The sequence below is a fragment of the Gavialis gangeticus genome, unplaced genomic scaffold (assembly GCF_001723915.1).
Source record: "Gavialis gangeticus isolate Ggan-Ray unplaced genomic scaffold, GavGan_comp1, whole genome shotgun sequence".
In the NCBI taxonomy this organism is placed as follows: domain Eukaryota; kingdom Metazoa; phylum Chordata; order Crocodylia; family Gavialidae; genus Gavialis; species Gavialis gangeticus.
In genome coordinates this window covers 22,268,907-22,288,620 of record NW_017729032.1, presented here as the reverse complement: position 1 = coordinate 22,288,620, position 19,714 = coordinate 22,268,907, and the positions used below count along the sequence as shown (strand labels likewise).

Here is a 19,714-nt window from a genome sequence, read left to right as displayed (position 1 = left end):
TATATTGGTACCTATCTGATATCGGACTGATGTATTGGTGCACCTCTAATTGTACGGATTCCTAAATAATCTGTAATATGTTTTTTTCTCTACTCTAAGACGAGTATCTTGTCCCTGTCCTGGCTGTTAATTGTGCTGTTATCAGATGGTTGGTCTCTTGTGAAGTCTGTAGTTAGAAAGGATTAAGCACTTCAGTCTTCTCTACATTATCTGTTATTAGCTTTTCCTTTCCATTCAGCAAAGGAGGTACTCTTTCCTTGGTCTTCCTCTTACTTCAGATGTATTTACCAAATAGTCTTGTTGGCTTTTATGCTCCTGCTAGTTGCATCTTAGTTTTCATTGGTTTTCCTGACATTTATAGTATGCTTGTACTATACACCTGTTTTCATCTTTAGTAATATGATCAAATTTCCCCTTTTTCTAAAACTTCAAGTTTCACATCACTGAAGCTCTCACTATTTAACCAAGCTAAGTTCTTGTGCTACTGCCTGTTTGCCATTTGCATCAGGATAGTATGCTTTATTGCCCTTAATATTGCTTCATTAAGAAATAACCAACTCTTCTGGACTCTTTAGATTTGCCTCCTATGTGATCCTGCCTGCCAGTTCTCTGAACTTGTGAAAGTCTGTTTTTGACAAAACTCTGCAGCTCTCGTCACTTCCATTCAAAATCATGGAGGGTGGTGTCCATTTCTTACATAAGGGCTGTCCAACTTAAGGGTTAGGAGCAACTCCTAATTTTCTTTAAAAATCTGGACCTGAAATCACACAAGAAACTCTTTGGCAGATGGGGAATTGAATCTATTCCAAAGTGTTGGCCAGGCACTAACCACCTGACCATCCTTCTCACCTTGCCCTGTTGGATGAGGGTACTTCATTTGCCAGGCCCATCAGTCACTGGCATCACTGCTAATACTGAAAATGAAATTGCCAGAGGTAGTGCTGTTTTGTTTTGTTTTTTGCCGTGCAACACCTATTCACGAGGAAGGTTACTTCATATGAATTATTGTTCTGCTTTCAGGTAATAACCAACTTTGGTCACTGTTGACTTAGGCTGGATTTCAGCTGGTGAAGCAAAGGTAAAATGCATATTTCCAGCACGAATCAAAAATCTCTATCGAAATAATATTCTCTAGCTTATCCTTTCTAGCTGAGTGACAGTCCATGCCACTCAGGATCTTGGTACAAAGCTAATTCCCCCTTTGTTTCTCTCATGAATACAGATTACTTTGTCATTTTCTACATAGTGCTCTAAATGTCATTTCTGGGACCTTTGGTTAGCTGTATTCTTTTCATTTCTACCTTCTGGGTTGTTTGACTCATGAAAGCTTGATACTGTGGGCTGCTTGTTGTTATTACTTATGTCCTGCATTTTAGTTTGTCTTTGGGGGCTGGCTTTCTATTCTTGGAACCTTGCAAATATTTCGGATAATCAGCCTTTTGTTTGGCAAGTGCTTAACACACACTGTAGGTCTTTTGTGAATTATTGTTTAAAAAAATAATAAAAGAATGACTAATAGAGCATGAACAGTGCTTGTCACACTGTAGTCCATTGTATAACTGTTGAGAGCAAGATTTGCATTCCTAGAAAAGCATGTCCACGGTCAAAATATAGGGCACTCTCTTTATTGCTCATGGGGAAACATGTACTATATAATTCAGCTCAGGATGCTACTTAAAAGCATCAACTTTTTAAAAATGACATTTTCTTTCCTTGGAACACTGAAGTCAGATTGAAACCCTGGTTTGCTTGGCAACAGAAGCGAATCTTTCATTCAGGCAAGTTGTGCGGGGGCTATTTAAAGTCTGTCAAACACACAATAATTTATTTGTTTAAACGGGTTCTTTTTAAAGATGAAGTTTATCACTGACTTTGCCAGCCTTTTTGAATGGAAGGGTACATTGCTAAGATTATATAACAGTCTGCTCCTCTGAGTGCCAGAAAGAGCCTGGCAATTGGCTTTTTCTTATTTCAAAAGAGTGTTTGTGTATGGCTTTATTTTTTGAGGTTTGTAACAAGTCAAGCAGAGGTTAAAGCAGGTCTCTAAAATGTTTACAGAAAACATGATGTCTGCCTAGCTCTTAAATACAGTCACTTGTATGTGCAGTATAAGTATATGTGCGGTGTGCTGCATGTTTTTAAGTTTAGGAGTGCATGTTCTGTATGATGGATTTTGTTGCTATCAATATGTATTCTCTTTTGTAAATAATATGATGTTTTTCCTTGTCTGTTTTTCTCTGGAGAATTGGGCCTGAGTTGTTGATCAGTGGGGATTCAGCTTCCCTCATCTACCTTACCAAGTTAGACTGCTTAAGCTTTGCAGAGTAGGGACTGTCACTTCTGTACAGTGCCTACCACAATGGGTCTCAGTCTTTGGTTGAGACCTGTGGACACTAGTGTTATACAAATTAACTGCATCTAATGAATACTTTAATTGAGGCTGCAGAAAATAATTGTATTCTTGTGCGGTATTTCTGACCCCAAAGCTGGATCCTGACTTAGCAAAGTACTAAACCACCTGGAAAAATGTTCCTCTGAAATAGGCCCTTAGTGCCATTTAATGGGCTACTGAATAGTAATCGGCATGGTTGAGCGAGTGAGGGATGCAGCTTTAATTTCAGTGGTTTGGGTCCTTAGTGAGAGGCTACATGGGAATCTTAGTTTAACAGCAAGCTGGAATTCCTCTCTTGGGGCTAGAACTGGTTGGATGGAGCAGGAGTGTTATTGCTAAGTAATGGGTGCTATTTTGTCTTCATTTGTTTTGGTATGACCTAAAGTTTCACCAGTATGCCTTTGCTTTTGCTTTCTCTTAATGAGAAATGGGAATGCAGAAGACCATTGAAGGAAAAGTGTTGTTATTTTGGGTTTTGAAAAGAAGCAGTAAGTGCTAACTAACTAACTCCATGCACAACCTAACTTTAGGCACAGTCAGGTACTAAAGGTGTGGCTGAGCATGGCCATATTATAAATTCAGGCTAATTACATATGGGTCCTGAAGCATCTGGAACTTCCAAATTAAATCACACTTGCATCTAGTTAGCATTAATTTGCAGTCTCCCCCCTAGTTAATTTTTAAGAGTGTGCACATAATGAGAAACTTTTAGAGAAACAGGAAGAGAGGAAATGGAAATGATACTTTTCAGTGCTACTCCCATTGTTAATCTCTGTAGCTGAAACAGCAGAATGGTACATTTTATTACCTCTTCTTTCCTATCAGTTTAGTGGCTATACAAGCAAAATGCATAATTTGATACCTCAAAAATGGTGCAGGTGTCTCATGCCAGTTAGTGTCTGAGCATCTCAAACCTTCGCAAGCAAAATCCAGCTGCTTGTCTCAGCAAGAGGAAAGGAATATTCATTGGCAAGTTGCTGGAGAATCAGCACAGTATTAAATGAAGTAGTTTTACTTGTTTTCCTCCTGGGAATGAGACTTGTTGAGATTTGCATACTTGAGCACCACCAATTAGTCTCCAAGTGGCTTTATTCAGGAATCCAAAATAAGACTAGTCTGATTTTTCAGAAGTTTTGTGCATCTGCAAGCCTTGCAGCCTCTGCTGATAATTGTCAGTGTTCACCACCTCTGAGAAACAGGTCACACTTATAGTTAATGTCTAAGTAAGAATTTAAGACAATAACTAGGCACTTGCATTTGACATTTCTTGCTAATCCCTTATATTTCTAAGAGAACTGAAGATGTCTCATTCTTGACCTTCAGAGCTTGAACAAATGTCACAGAGAAAAAAAGTAGTTTTGGATAATTTATTTGAATAACATTAACCCAGCCCCTAGCTCAGCCAGACTGGTTGAGGCTCTCGTTCTATAAGACCTACATCTTCCTGTTCTGTTGATCAGGAGGTGGGACCCTCTAAGATGCAGGTTAGGAAATGATATTTCTTAGTAATCACAGATTCTGATGGTTGACCTGCCTTACACATTCCCTCAATGTTATGATTTATGACTAAATAGTGTTACAGTTTATTCTAGTGTGTCAAATGTAGTCGCATACAAAAAAAACTAGAACTCTTGTTTCCAAAGTGATACCTTTTATTAGACCAACTGGGAAATCGCAAGAAAATTGTCCTTTTCTGCAAGCTTTCAGGATCAAAGTCCCTTTATCAGGCTCTGGGAAAAGTATAGATGGTACAAGATGGTAAAAAGTCCCCATAGGTAGGAAATAAACTTCATTTTTGCACAGAGGGAGCTGAAGATGGAAGGCTGTCCCTCTGGGCCCATGAGGATGTCTTTGTGAACTGCGCTGAGTAGTTTTTTGATGTGTAGATCAGGTAGAATTCCTTCCCTGGAGGTATCAGATGGCAGGCAGGGAGGTAAAAAATCTTTCTTGTTGTTCTGCAGTGAAGTTTAAAATCTAAAATCAGCTAAAATTCGACATCTTCCATGTTTCAGGGGTGTACTTGGTAGCCACATTGGTACCATTTTGGAACCAAGAGTTCTAGTTTTTTGTATGTCTTCTTGTCTCAGACCAACATGGCTACCAAGTACACCCCTGAAATGTTGTCACAGAGTTTTATGCACAACTTGTAAAAAGTGCTGCCCTTACTGTTTTCCAGGATCATATAACCTGCCAGGAAAGTTCATGTTGTATACTTGGGATGCGAGACAACTCTTGGAAGTGTGGGCATATATAGAATTTTGAAAAGGGGGGTGCAGATGGTATGGTACATCATTACATATTATATAATGCATGTTTTTCTCCTGGTAAAAAGAAACTAGAAGCTTTACTAATATGCTAGGGACCTAGGGCTATAGTTTTCAGTTTAAGATTGAAGCAAAAACAAATGTAACTTTTAGAACATGCATTAACTTGTTATATCACACAGTGTATGTTAAAAACCAAAACAAGATATGCACAAATAATCAAAAGATGTTGTTTCTTTAGTCCTGTAGTTATTAAAAGGTAAATGTACATCTCTTGTTCAGACTCATAAAAGAAAATCAGGCTTTCTTGAGCATTTTAACAGTTCATCCAATGTTTTGCTGAAAGTTATTTTCACACCTAGGCTAATGTTTCCAAACTGGAGTTAATGATTTAGCTAGAGTTAAAAACAGTCTTCAGGGCTGGAAAATAGGAGCTACATTACCAGGAGCAGCTACCACACAGGAAAATTGCAGAAGAAAGAATGGCTTGATTAGTGGAACACGAAGACTACTGAAGAAGGAGAGAGGGTTGTTAGCATCTGTGGAATGAAGAATTTAAAAGGAATCAGGTGGATTATAATGAGCCATGACTCAGTTGACTCCTGCACTGCTGCCTGAATAGAAATGCTGCTGCCACTACCAGGCAGTTTGTTTTAAGCCTTGGATGGGCCATGAATCAAAGGGGGTGCAACTGCACCACTGCATGCTCCCCTGACTCTGTTCCTGTTTGGTAGTAAAATCATTCTGAAAATCTCTTAGGCTGTCTCCTTTTCTGTGGAGAAATATCAACAGTTCAGGTTATTTCAGTACAAAGATCAAGACTGCCTGCTGCAGCAGGAGTCCTGATATTGGGGTGAGCACTCACTCCTGCTTAAACAATTGATTGGGCTGCATCAAGCTAGAGCTTGTCCTCACCTTTCCCATATCCTTTACAACGTGATTTCCTACAGCTTCTTTGCCGCCTTAGCTGTTCTTTGTTACAGTGCTCTTTAATCCCTGTGCTGCCAAATTGTCTGCTGCTTCCAAAACAACACTTTTACTTTCTTCCCATATATATCCATGCAGAATTAGCCTCTTCTTCAAATGCCTTCTACAAGCATGTGAACTAACGAAGACTGGGCCAAAAGCTAGGACAACTAGGGGATAATGGGATTAGGCTGGTTTAACGTATGATTATATTGCTTCTCTTGTATGCTGCTCCTTTTCGTCAATTGTGAACTCTCTGGCAGGGATTGTATGTTACTAAACTTGGAAACCAGCTAGCCGGTTGCCTCATCGGAGCTATTCCAGTGGGAGGAGGAGGTTAGAACAATGGCAGTCTAATAATAAGAACAGCAGTGAGCACCCTCTCTGCAGCTGAGCCCTTGTGTTTGGGTCCCATTCTGATTCCCATATTACTTGCATATAACTGCTCTATGTAGCTCAGAACTTAATAATGAAGGCAGATACTAAAAGGGAACGTTGGTGATTATATCCTCCGGACAAATTAGTTTATTTAAAACTAATTATTAGAAATTAATTAAAATAGCTAGCCAATTGTGAAATATAATGACCAGGATGAGGAGCAAAATTTTATATAGCAATGTTTTCTGTATCCTGAAACTTCTTGTGTTTAGGGTGACATATTGGAATTGAATGAACAAACAGGAACAAGCAAAACATCTCAGGGAATTTTTCCAAAAAATTGTTTGACCTGCAGACATCTCTGTTCCCACTCAATGGCAATAGACTGGGAAGTATGTAGAGCTCTAGGACTGCCGTATGGGGTCAGCCTAGTTTTTAGGGGATAGTTGGGAGGCTGAGGTCCATTGTGAAGGATCAGCAATTTAAGTATACAAGTAGATAAATTAATTATCTCTAGGTAAAAGGGCTCCGTGGTGCATCAGCAACTTCACAGCAATAGCTTCTGTGCAGGCTTTTATCATGTGGTAGATGTACCTAAACTATGATATTGTAGCTATCTTTCATTGAGGGCTAAGAGGCTGTGGGTTGGCTTTCACCTACCATAGGGTAAGAATAAGCACACATCTCTTCAGCTGATAGTAATTGGTTTAGCCCCATTCATATATCCCTGCCTAGATCTGACCATCAGAATTCCCAAACATACAATCACCCCTCAGTAAGTTTTCCAAACCCCTTGCACTGAATCGTTCAGTTATGAAAGATTCCCAAGCCACATCACTCATGTTCCACAATCAGCAAATTCTTCCTTCATCACCTTATTTCTCCATCTCCCCACATATTTGCAAATATAGAGTGTTTTTGCAGTGCATCTCGAAGGTTAAGAATTTAAGATTTTGGACTGTGAAGGAAAGGGCATTGTATGGCATCAGCACACTCTCTCCTGGCAGAGGGATCTCCAAATGGAGTACTTTGACTCATTTGTAACTACAGTACCAGCAGGATGAAGCTGCCTGTCCAGTAACCTAGGCAGTAGCTTAACTAGAGGTTAAGCTGCCAATTTAGAGGGTACACCAGATTGGTGGCCCCCAGGAAGTCTGTGCCATGGCAGTAGAATGGGAAGTATTCTCTCTGGTGGTCAGCACTTCCACTCTGCTCAGGGCGCCAAATTCCTAGCTCCACTCATGGCTTTGAAGGTCAAAGTGTCCTCCTTGTATTCCACCCAGGAGTCCACGCAGCCAGTGCAGCACATGGACCACTAGTATTTTGCGCATCCCATGAAAATGCCCCCTAGTAGATGGTCTTCCATATTTTGGGCTGATGGCAGATTTTGAATGGTCCCGTGGTTCTGCCCCATCAGAGCACCGATATGGTGGTGTAATTTTGGGAGGAGAAAGGCAGAAGATAGGATATAGAAACTATGACATAATGGTTAAATGATCTGCCCAAGATCACACAGGAAGTCTGTGGCAAAGCTCAGGCCTTCTCATTCCTGAACTATGTATTATCCACAAGACTGTCTTTGCCCCACATTTCAAGAAAGGCATGGACAGTTTGGAAAGAGTCCAGTGCAAGGCAACAAAAACAATTAGGGGCCTTGGGAGGCAAGAAAGAACTAGGGCTGAAAGAACTATGGCTATTTAGTCTGGTGAAGGGAAAAGGGGGAAGGTGGGGATTGATAACAGTCTTCAGGTACATGAAGAGTGACTTTTATGAAGAAAATGGAGATGAGGTTTTCTTTGTGGCTGTAAGGGACAGGACTAGGAGCAACAACTTCAAGCTGTTGCAGGGAAAATTTAGGCCGGAGATTAGGAGGAATTTTTTAACTTAGAGTGTTCAATGATCAACTACCTAAAGAATTTGTGGAATCTCCATCCTTGGAAACTTTCAAAAGCAGATCAGACAGATGCTTGGCTTGCATGGCTTAGTCAGGGATGATCCTTGCTTGAGTAGGGGGCTGGACTAGATGGCCTTGTGAGATCCCTTCCAGCCCAGCTTTCCTATCATCTAGTCCAATTCTCTGGCAGAAACATTTCTGCATAAACTATCTCAGACAAATATATGGAAGTTAAATGAAGATTAAACAAGAACAGAGATTCTCCATCTTTCATTGTAGTCTGTTTCAGTCCTTAACCACCATCATAGAAAGTCCTTCCTGATATCCAGGGATCCTGGTTTTCTCTCATAAAAAATTGCAATTTTTCTGATAAAACATCCAGAATCCGTGATTAAAATGAAACAGTGCTTTACATATAGGTATCAACTGAACACAATGTGTTTTAGTGATACATTTTCAATGTTAAAGCAATTTGGAAGCCTACCAGTGCCTCAGTCACTATAACAACACAGCAGCATCCACATGTTTCTCCATTAAAATGAAAAAATCCTTCTTTTTCTCAGGTAAAGAGAAAATCTGCTGTTATTTCTGTTTTTTTATGGGAAATGGAAAACCTGGATCTCTGCTCATATCCAACATAAATCTGCCCATCCAACATAAATCTGCCCTTTGTTGGACAAAGAAAGCAGTTGATTACCATCCTCTGTACAACAACCCTTTCTGTATTTGAAGACTGTTATTACATCTCCCCCTCAGCCTTACATTCTCCAGGCTAAATAGTCTCACTAATCATGATCGCTGTCCTTTTGAACACTTTCCAATTTGTTGGTGCCTTTCTTGAAGTGTGGTGACCAAAACTGGATACAGTATTCCAGATGAGGGCTCATAAGTGCTGAATACTGATGTACATGTAACAGCCCTCTTCAATATGTTCCAGGAGGCTATTAGATGTTTTTCCTAGTGTTATTTCATTCTACTTTTTAGTCCACTATAAATCCTCAAATCTTTTTCTGCAGTAATGCAGCCTAGCCAATCATTCCCCATTTTGTATCTGTGCATGTGATTGTTCTGTCCTGAGGGCAGTACTTTGCTCTTGTCTTTTATTGAATTTCAGACCATTTTTTTCCAGTTTGTCAAGGTCATTTTGAATCCCGATCCTGTCTTCCAAAATGTGAGCTATTGCTGCCAGCTCGTTATCCACAGACTTATTAAAGCAAGTGCTCAATTCTGTCCTTCAAGTCATTAAAGATATACTAAGACAGACCCAAAGCAAGCATCCCCTGGGGAAACAATGTAAGAAGGCAGAATAGTTTTGTAAGAAGAATGAAGAGTGAAATCCTTTCTACTGAAAGGGTTGTTAATTTTTTTTAATATTATTCTTGAAGTTAAAATATTACAATGTGATTTTTGTAGCCATATTCAAGTATTGCTCAAATCTGGTACTTAGTAACTTCATCATTCAGAGTGGTGACATTGTTGAGTAAATTATCTCTTGTTGACTTTATGCAGAAAGGGCAGGCTTCTGAGGCTTGATTCTCCACTCTCATGTCCCTTGGGTAGTCATTTACGTGTGCAAAAGGAGCATTAAATTCTACTGGGCAAATTTGGTAACTTTTTTTAACATGTATTATATTGGTGTATGTAAGATACAGAGCGTTGGAAAATCTAGGCTTCCTGTATTCCCATGCAAGAAGCCAAATGTAAGAGCTCTACTGGTGTTATTGATAATGACTGTTCCATACGTAACTGATCGCCCTAACTGGGAGGCTGACACCGATGATGAGGAGAGTCTGTACAGAAGACAGGCTGGTTAGAAAAGGTGGTATTAGGTGCCAAAGGCTTTTACAGTGCCAGTGAACTAATGTATAACTAAAGGTATGATCCTGTGAAACCTTATTCCAGTCATGTCTACAAACACAGTTGCACTGAACTAAATATGATATAAACCATGTCTAAATTGGTATAAGTGTGGCCACATAGGGTGCACTGTTGTAACAAAATTAGTGTGAGTTTGTGTGTAGAAAAGGCATTCAGAGGAGGAAAACTGGACCTAAGTGAGGGATTTTTTTCAGGTTTGGTCATTAGATTATTTTATTTCTGGGACAGAGACTCTGCTTATTATTTGCAAAGCATTATGTGAACAAATGGCACTATGCTAATATCCTAAATAGGACATTACCTCAGTGTATATTAATTCCCAGAACTAAGTTATTTTGAAACTAAAGTGGGTGGCAATTAAACTGGGTACAGCACATTTATTAAATTGAATTGTTTATTGATTAAGTTAGCATGTTAGTATCCTAACTTACTGTCTTAGATAATTTTATTACTGGGTCTCTCTCCAAAACTTTGGATGGAACTAATTATTCTATCCATAGGTTTAAATGGCTGACATTGCACTTTTAGTTTTGTAGTAAAAGCATTGGATCGGTATTGATATAGAGAAAACTGGCTGTATTGGATATCAGCCCAATGGGGCCAATAATTTGGCCGATAAATGCCCATGCTGCGTGCAGCCACAGTGCAGTATTCAGGCAGCAAGGCACGCAGCTGGCACCATGGAGAGCTGCCTCCATCTGATAAGTCTGGCGTGGTAGAAGGGGAGAGGGGAGGTTAGGGGCATGGGTGGGGGGAAGATCAGCGCCCCTTGTGGTGAAGGAGGGGGCAGGGGCAGGTGCTGCTCAGCTGGGGTGGGACAGGGCACAGGACAGACCTGTGGCTTGTTTGTGGTGTGGCTCCTGCTGCTTGCACCCCAGGGGAGCAGGGGGGAGGGGCACGTATCCTCCAGATCTGTGCGGGATGGGACAGAGCAGGCTGCAGTCGGGGCTGCATTGGGGCTTTTCTCGGCAGGGGTTGGGCTCGGAGCAGGTGTTGGGAAGATGCTGCATCCGCCCCAAATTTTGCCACTGCTGCCAGCCACTCAGTGCAGCCTTGACTCAATGCCCTGCCTCTACCCATGCACTAGGAAGAGCTGAGGCTGTGTCAGCGACTGGCGGCGGCGTTGGGAATGGAGTGGTGGTGAAATATAGGGTGCATATGGCATCCTCCCAGAGCTGCCGACACCCGCTTCAAGCTCACTCCTGCCAAGAAGAGCCCTGGCTCCACTGCACAGGTCCCCCGCTCTCCCAGGGTGTGCTCAGTGGCAGGAGTCACTCCCTGCCCCAACGGGCAGTGCCTGCCCCTGCCCCCTTCATCACCGTGGGGGGCATTGATTTGCCCCTCCAAGGCCCCTTCCCTCCTTGCTCCCCTTCCACCGCACTGGGCTTACCAGCTGGAGGCAGCTGTATCAGTATGGGCCAATATGTCTCCTTAAATATCAGCTATCGGTATCAGCCCCAAAAATCTCTATCGGTGTACCTCTAACAGTCAAATAGCAAGAACATTTTGAGATGACTAATGAGTCTACAGGCGTTTTGAAAAAACTTGATTTAAACTTTTCTAGCATGTCATGTTGTCACTGTTGGTAATGAAACCCACGCTGGACTTTGTTCCCTGGCCCTGGAAGCTGATCCATGCGGGCTCTTGTCATATGGAACCCCACTCTGGACTTGAGTGTGGCCCATGTTTCCATCTCACACATGAAGTTCTTTGCTTTAAGCTCAGAAACCTTGAGAATTGGGTTTTTCATTACAATTGCGTAATGTTTTAAGAATAACACTGTCAACAAGTAATTAGGGGAAAAGGTACGCTTTACTATTCTGTAAAATAGTACCTATGCTAGTTACTTGCAACTATTCTGAAGGAGCAGTATGGAAAAACAGGATCGATCCATTACATTACAATTAATCAAATAGCACTATATGTCAGTACAGATGTATAATGATGTAATGGAGTAGCTTATTGTAATGCATGTTTAATCCTCGTGAATGTTATACTGACCCCCAAAGGGGAAGTGTTATGCTTGATGGAAGATCCTTTGTTCTGCATTCTTTGTATCCCTCTTCCTCTTTTCGAGTAAACTTGTAGTTGGACTTGGAGTGGTTTTGCATTCGTGATCATGTCTGGGTTTTATCTATTCATAATACACACCTATATCTGCCATAGAAAGATTTGCAATGGAAGTTTTTCATTTTATGACTTGAACTTCTGTGTGTGTGAATAGTGCAGTTCTCACACACTGGATGTATATGTTTGTCTCTGCAGTGCTTCCACCTCCCACTCGGACCAGTCAGTACACACAAAATCTGCTTCTGTCATATCATCTGATTCAGTCTCCACCTCCACAGACAACTTTTCTCCAGATCTCAAGGTATGTATGTCTCTTGTTTTTAAATTATGACTGAAAAGAGGGGGAAAGATGATTTTCCAGAAGCTACAGCTAGTGCAAAATGCAGCAGCCTGTCTTCTAGCAGGGATGGCTTGCCAGGAATGCATTACTCCAGTACTCCAGAGTCTACACGGGCTTTCAGTAATTTTCCAAATGTAATTCAGGGTGCTGATTTTGACCTGAAGTGCCATAAATGATCTGAGTGGAGATCAGACCCATTTGATATTGATAATGTAGGATTAGGTTTTCAAAGACTGGCTACCCCTCAGGGATTGTGGCAGATTTTTCAAAATACTGTGACTTCTCTTTAGGTGCCTAAATAAGAGAAGACTTAGCAACCACCAGTTCCCACCTATACACATCGCCCTTTATTTTGGTGCCAAAATGGGAGCTGATCTCTCTTAGAAACCTAGTTCTGACCATGAGGCCTGAACTCTTGAAAAATCTGAGTGTTTTGTCTTTCTTAAAAAAGACTACATTTCAGTGTTTCCTAAAAATACTAGCTTACACTCTGCTTATGCCCTTGCCATAAATAATGCTTAAATACAAAATGTTAGTGTGGAAGGCCTAAAATCAAACAGGTAAATCCATAATTTAGAAATCTCATTACACGGTTCTGCAATGCTGAAAGTCACCTACAGGCTGCTCTTATTACTGTAAATGCGATATGCAGGTGCTCAGCATTTTTTGAAAATTGCACCATTTAATTAGGTGCTTAAAATTCAGGTGCCAGTGTTTTAAAAATGTTGGCCGTGGTATGCTCTAACAACACCTTTTTAGCATTTCTTTCAAATGGTTACACATTTGTTTAAACCCGGGGGGGGGGGCATGGAAGAGCCTGGAAAGGCTTTCATAGCGTGACCACATATGCTTTCACTGTTTTAGCACTAAAATTTACACTTTATGACAATAGTTCCTAGGGTCTCAAATTGGGATTAGGGTCTATTGTACTAGGTACTCTGTGAACCTATATTAAGTTGTAGTGAGAAGAGCTAAGCCAAAACATTAAACAAAACCCCATGAGTCAACCCCCAAATACAAAGTGATTTTTTAATATATCTATATTATTTTTAAGCCATTCTCATTTTATTAGCTTTTCTGTCTTTAGCGTCCTGTTTCAAGGTTTCTTCTGAAATCATGAATACTAAGACACTTTTTTTTTTTATGGAAGCTGATATTCTCACATGATCAAAGAACTCTAGAAATACCAAAATAAATATCACATACTCACCATAAAATAGCAAAAGTCTGCAACACAGACATTTATAAATCCTTTTTCTAATTTATGCTGTGGATTGCTTTAATTTTCTATTTGGCAAGTGTAACTTTTTTTTCCTAAGGACTGGTATCTTTTTTAGTTTATAGTTTACAGAAAGTCTTCTAACTCTGGTGTTCTAAGAAAGTTTCCATTTGAAGGTATTTTACAATGAGTATTCATAGCACCTTGTAGTCTAACATTAGACTCCGGTTTGAAAATTAAACATAAATTTATGTTTAACTGAATAATTTGTACCTCTTAAGTACCTTCATAATGAATTAATCATCATCATATGCTTGTGTGAACAAGTATACAACTTCCTTCTAAAATAGGGATGTTGAATGATTTACTCAAAAGTACAGGGGAAATAATTTTCAGATGTCCTGATTCCTGGTTTTATGGCATAGACCAGTGATTCTCAACCAGGGTGTTGCAAGATCGTTTTAAGGGTGCCCTGGGGTGCTAGTACTATTAGATGTGAAAACATGATTTACAGTATAAACCTAGAGATTCCAAGTAGCATTCCATAGCATTACAAGAATGTTGCCCTGTTGCGGTCTTTTTGAGCTTTTTGCAACAGAAGAATTGCTTTAATATTATTTCTGTAGTCAAAAAAGACTGAAAACTAAGAGCTGGTATTTTCTGAGGGGTGACCTGAATCTAAAAAGGTTGAGAACCCACTGGTTTAAACCTTACCTAATTGTAAATGATAAATGATGTAAATATAAACTTTATTTATTAGCATTAGGTCTTTCTTTGAACTAAGAGCATTCAGTTCCCACTTAAATTGAATGGTGGGTGTGTTTGTTCCTAGGCTAAGAGCATGGTGATATTTGTAGAAAGAAAGAAGAATGACAGAAGCAGTGATGGGGAAAAAGGATCGTGGACACTTCCTTCAATTGAAAGAATCCTTTTGATCAATTGATTTCCTCCACACTCCCTCTCCCCTTCCCCCCCGCACCTAAAGATGTAGTAAAAACCTCTTGATACCTTGGAGAATATCTTCTAGCAATTGAAGATCAAGCAGTAAATTAGTAAAATGGTGCAATTCTCTGGTTCAGTCCCTCTAGAGTGTCCACTGTCTTCATTACCCATTAATAGAATTGAATGCTGAAGGTGTGCTGTGCCTTGTAAGATCAGGCTTCCTAGTGGTATGGCTGTAATGAAGCCGGCATCATAAAATGAGGAAATGATCGGTAATCGTCAAAACAGCCAGTCTTGTTTCAATTCATACTACATTCAGTTCACTGTGTTGGGATGGCTCTAGAGAGCACATTTTCCTAATATTTCCTTGTCAAAACATCTATTCTTATGGAAGGAATTCTGCATCTGTATCTAAGTCTTAGAATGTGAAATTTTATTTATGTGTTGGTATCTTTTCATCTCCTGGATCTTGCTAACTGACCTTTTGTTTTCTAGCTGCTCTTCTTAGAAATACTTACCAGAACTGGTGTGGTTTCATTGTATGTCACTACCCTCAACAGCTGTGCTGGCATGTATTTCCTCACAAGATTCATAAATCACTACTTGTTTGGTTCTTAGTCTTTTACCACTAAAAGAAAATAGAGCTTCCTCCTGGCTCACTCCATTAAAAAGTGCAATATGGCAAAGGGGTTAAATTTGCTTTCTGAATAGGTTTGGAACCAGTAAGCCTGAGCATATTTTAAAAGAACTTAGCTTCATTCTCAATTTTATTTTTTGTTTTTGTTTTGTGTAAATTAGCACCTTCTACAATGGCTAGAATTAAATGCACTTTTTGGCTCTTCAAAAAGTAGGTTCTAAAGGTAACTTCTGTGCCTTACTACTTTACATTTGTTCAGCTATACTTCCTTTTGGTTCATTTTCTTCTAAATAATCCCAATTCCTCCAGATAACCGTGGAACTAACAAGCAGGTTTTGCTGTCATGCTTTTTTCTATCCCTGTCCCTGCAGATGCCTGTTTTTTCTGCTTATCTCTGAGAATGCTTTAGACCATATATCCATGGTCAACTTACCATGCTCTACAGGGGTATCATAAAGCATGCTGCATTGCTCTGGTTAGAATTAATAGCTATATCTGTGCAGCAGACTAATTAGTCTAGTCACTCAGCTCACCCAGAATGTCTTACAGACATGCCTGCACTGTTTCTGATTCAGATAGCAGCCCCCCTTCCGCCCCACCTTCCCCTTGTAGTACAGTGTACATGAGGATGCCATTCCAGATGGTTGATAACCTTCCCATGTAGACATGGCCTTTCAGAACTCTTGGAAGACTGGTGAAGTTCCAGAAGACTGGAAAAATGTAAGCATATGCCCCTCTCTAGAGAAAAAGGGTGGGGAAAGAGCATCTAGGGAATTAGAGCTGTCTCCCTAGCTTCAGCTTCCATAAAAATTTGATTATTTGTCCCAGAATCTATTTATGAGCACTTAGATGACAACAAGGTGATAAATAACCACCAACATGGATTTGTCTACAACAGACTTCGTCCATTTCCTTTTCTGATGGGGTAATGCTATTGTGGATAGGGGAGGAAGAGTACATTTTATGTGCCTGACCTTAGTAAGGCTTCTGATACCATCTCAAATGACATTTTCGTAAATAAGGGAAGGAAAAATGGTCCAAATGAAATGGTCGCTGATTCAGTTTGGAAGAGATTCAGCCCAATTCAGCGGCCAAATTTCCAAATCAAATCAGGAGACCCATTAATCTATCCAAATTGAATGAGAAGACTCCAAATCGGTTTGGAGAGATTTGACGATTTGGCCATAGACACAGCTTTATATGTTTTTTTTTTCTACATACCTCGAGGTACCAGGTGTGGCTTGTGAATGCTGAGATGGTGGAGTGGATGACCCCATGGAAATGGAGCTTTATGTCTAAGTAGGAAATATTAAAAGTTTAGGAATGGAAAAGAGCAGAGGAGTCAGCTGCTCCTTGCTGTCCTTCTCTGTTCCCACCAACAAGAACAGATGGGGACTTGACTTGTTTGTTTTCTTTGTCTATTATCTGGAAGGGAGTGTTCTGTTGCTATGAAGGTGGCATCCTGATTGCCAGTGGTTAGAGATGGTTTAATACCTGAAACAGGAGGCTACTCCCCCTCACAACAAAAGTTATCATCGGCATGAGCTCTGTATGTTCTTGTGAGAGTCACTTGAATTATTTTAGAAGCTGAGTCAGGGGCTTGCAAATTCCTTACCAAAAAGTACATAACACTTGTTTATATTATCAGAGTTCCCATAGTTTGTGACTTATGTTGTAATTTGATAAAATAAAACAGTGTTCTGTACTTTTCACAGGTTTTTATTGAGAGGATTAAGTAAACATAGCACTAAACTAATTTTCTACAATTTCATGAAGCTAATTAAGGGTGGAATGATACACTGATCAAACTGAGGGCATAATTAAAATTAAATCCCTAGGGTTAAATTATTCAATCACCAAATAAATGCAATAGGAAATCAAAACAAGTTATGAGGTTGACACTAGGGCTAATTACAGACAGTCAAAATGCCCGAGGCTGAATCGATTCAGTGTTTGCAGCTTAGTCTAAGATGAGAAACGATTTAGACAGACATTCGCTTTTGATGCAGGAAATGCAGCCATATACCTGCAGTGGCTCAGGCAAGAAGCCAGGGGACACTAGAGCACAGCTCTCTGGCACGTAGCCAGCATGGACTCTGTGTTCATTTCCTCTTCCTGCTGCCCCTGAGGTCTCTGTGATTTGCAGTCCAGAATTACAGCAGCAGGACTCTGCAGGGTTGCTCATCACTTCCTCTTCCTGCTTTCAGGTGCTTGTGGGATTTGTAGTCCACAGTTGCAGCCACTAGTAAGTTTTTTAGCAAGGCAGGGCAGCTCTGTACTTGGGGGAAGGGAAGTTTAACCCCACGCCCTTGCCCCTGGCCCCAGCCCCCAACCAGGGTTTGCCTGGGGGAAGGGCAGTTCCTGCCTGTCTTCCCTCTCCACCCCCAACCCTTCTCTGCTGGAACAGATAGCACAACCTAGCCCAGGGCTGTAAAGCATGCTGGGATTCTGGGGGGCTGTGATTTAACATGAACCAGGAGGGGGTCTGGGACAGAAGTTTCATAAACTGGCTCAAATCAGTTAAGTCTGATACTACATTCAGTCAGGTTTATCTTAAGCCAGTTTTAGCCATTTTGAAACTGGTTTATGTATACTGAACTTCTGTTGTGTTACAGGTTTAAACCAGTTTCTGATCACTTAAACCAGTTTATGTGTAACTTTTGTCCCTAGCCTATAAGGGAAGACTTAACACAGGGCATTTATATATGTGTTGGAATGTTGGGCCGGGCGCTTTTAGTTAGTGAGCCATGCTAATTAAAAGCCCCAGTGTGTCATGTGTATCCGCATCACCACACGTCCCTGCACTGAAAAAATGGTGGCAGACACTTTGAACTAAAGTTCTTGGATGTGTTTTATTTCAAAGTGCACCATTGCCATTTTGTCAGTATGCAGACTTATGGTGGCACTGATACACGTGACATGCAAGGCTGCTGGAGTGCTCAGTTTCCATGCTCCAGGAGACTTGATTAATCAAGTCTGCTCTGAAATGCCAGATTCCCAGCATGTGTATGGGAGCCCACAAGGTAGTATCTTGGGTTAATTTAAAGACAAATTAGTTTTCTTTTAATCTAAGACCGCAGCTAGTTCTTTAGTCAGGATGGTGCATTACCCTGGCAGGTGAAGGAGAGACATCCCTTGGACTTCAGTGTCTGTAGAACCTACATGTCCAGTCTAGTCTTTGACCGTTACCAAGAGAAATAGGCCAATAAGGTAGTGAAATCCCTTTGTCTCAAGGATTTTCTTTCTTGGGAAATTTCTTCTATGGCTTACATTGTGGTTCATTGTTATCTCTAACCTGTTAATTGAGACTTAGCTGAGGTTGTGCCACATGCAGGTCTATCATTAGACTGCAGACCAGATGGGCTAGTTACAACCAATGACAACTGCTTCCTTTTCTTCCCCTGGATGGTCTGCCTAAGAAAGGGAGGGGCACATAGGTTTGGATTTTCCTGAGAGCAGTGGAAGCACATGGATGAGAGAACTACATTTTGTATGTGTGGTCTGTGCTTTTATAGTGATTCCTACTTGCTCTACGTCAAGGACCACCTTTGAGGCTGCGAGTCTAACTTGAGACATCCAAGTGCTCTGTAGAGTCAGTGCCATCTAATTTTCTCACAGATGGCAGTCATTGTGCCCTTTTGACATGGCAGAAAATTGCATCACCAAATGACTCTTCCATGCCAGGCCAGACCTGTCTTGATCTGGTATCTGGTACCCCACCTGGGCTAGCCTGGGTGAGGAGGGTGTGTGGTGGGCACCTAGTAGGACTAAAAACAAGACCTGTCAAAGGGCTGATGAACTCCGTGTGAGCCAACGGCATCCATATCTAGAGAGGACGTGGATGCCACCAGTTCACTTTGCCCAAAGAATCAGCACTGATGCATAGCTTCTAATGTGTCCCAACAGTCACAGCGGCCTTGGGACTGACTTCCCTTGAAATGACTCTTGCATTTACTAATTCATCTTGGTCAACTGCAGATCATCTAATCTTCCAGAATTACAAAAGGCATGTTAGCTGTGGATTCTGACAAAAACTGGTGAGGTTAAATTTATGGCTGAGATAATAGACATGAACCTAGAGTCTGCAAACTAATCTTTTGTGAAAATAGCTAATGACATGTTTGACATTCTCCTCATGGCAGTTGCTTCATGTTCCTCATGTTTCTTAAAATTTCTGGACTTGTAACAGACAAATAATTGGGGAACCTAATGAACTCATGACTTGTCACCTGAATGGCTTTTGACATCCCAAACACAAGCTGTTTTTGAAGCTCATTATAATAAACATGAACAAAGTTTTTTCCAGGCTTAACTCAAATCTGAGACCCTTTTTCACTCTTGTTATCCATATCTCTCATTGTTTGTTCTTGATTTCAGTAAATTCCGCATCTGTGAGGTTTATCCTAAATTGCATGGAAAGTATTTTCCATTTACTGGCTTCAAAATTCTCACCTTTTAATTTAATTGAATAACTTCATGTTGTCTCTCTCTTTTTGTATGATGAAACAGAGAGAATACTGTATTTATTTGAGATCTGTTTTTCCCCCATTTAAAATGGAGGGAGGAAAAGCCCCTTGTGGATTTGAGGACAAGGTGGTGAGGGCACAAGTGGCTTCTGTAGCTCTGCCTCTGGTCCTGACCCAGGGTCAGAGTTGCAGCTGTAACCACAGGCTGCCATCTCCCCTTCTCACCTGCTGCTGCCTCTGCTTGCCCCTTCTCTACTACCCCTCCCCT

General features: G+C 40.7%; 1 protein-coding gene across 7 annotated transcripts in view; it reads left to right on the top strand.

Moving 5' to 3' along the window:
• The window catches only part of MTMR2 (myotubularin related protein 2), a 93,403-nt gene that overhangs the window by 24,741 nt on the left and 48,948 nt on the right, over positions 1-19,714 (top strand). For 3 of the 7 annotated variants that reach the window (XM_019524449.1, XM_019524446.1, XM_019524448.1), the window contains exon 2: positions 12,038-12,143. In XM_019524449.1, the coding sequence (XP_019379994.1) occupies positions 12,038-12,143 (106 nt within the window). Of the gene's footprint in view, positions 1-1,020; positions 1,079-3,809; positions 3,877-9,093; positions 9,188-12,037; positions 12,144-19,714 lie in introns of those variants that run through there. The other 4 variants (XM_019524453.1, XM_019524450.1, XM_019524451.1 and 1 more) reach the window with 3 other exon arrangements.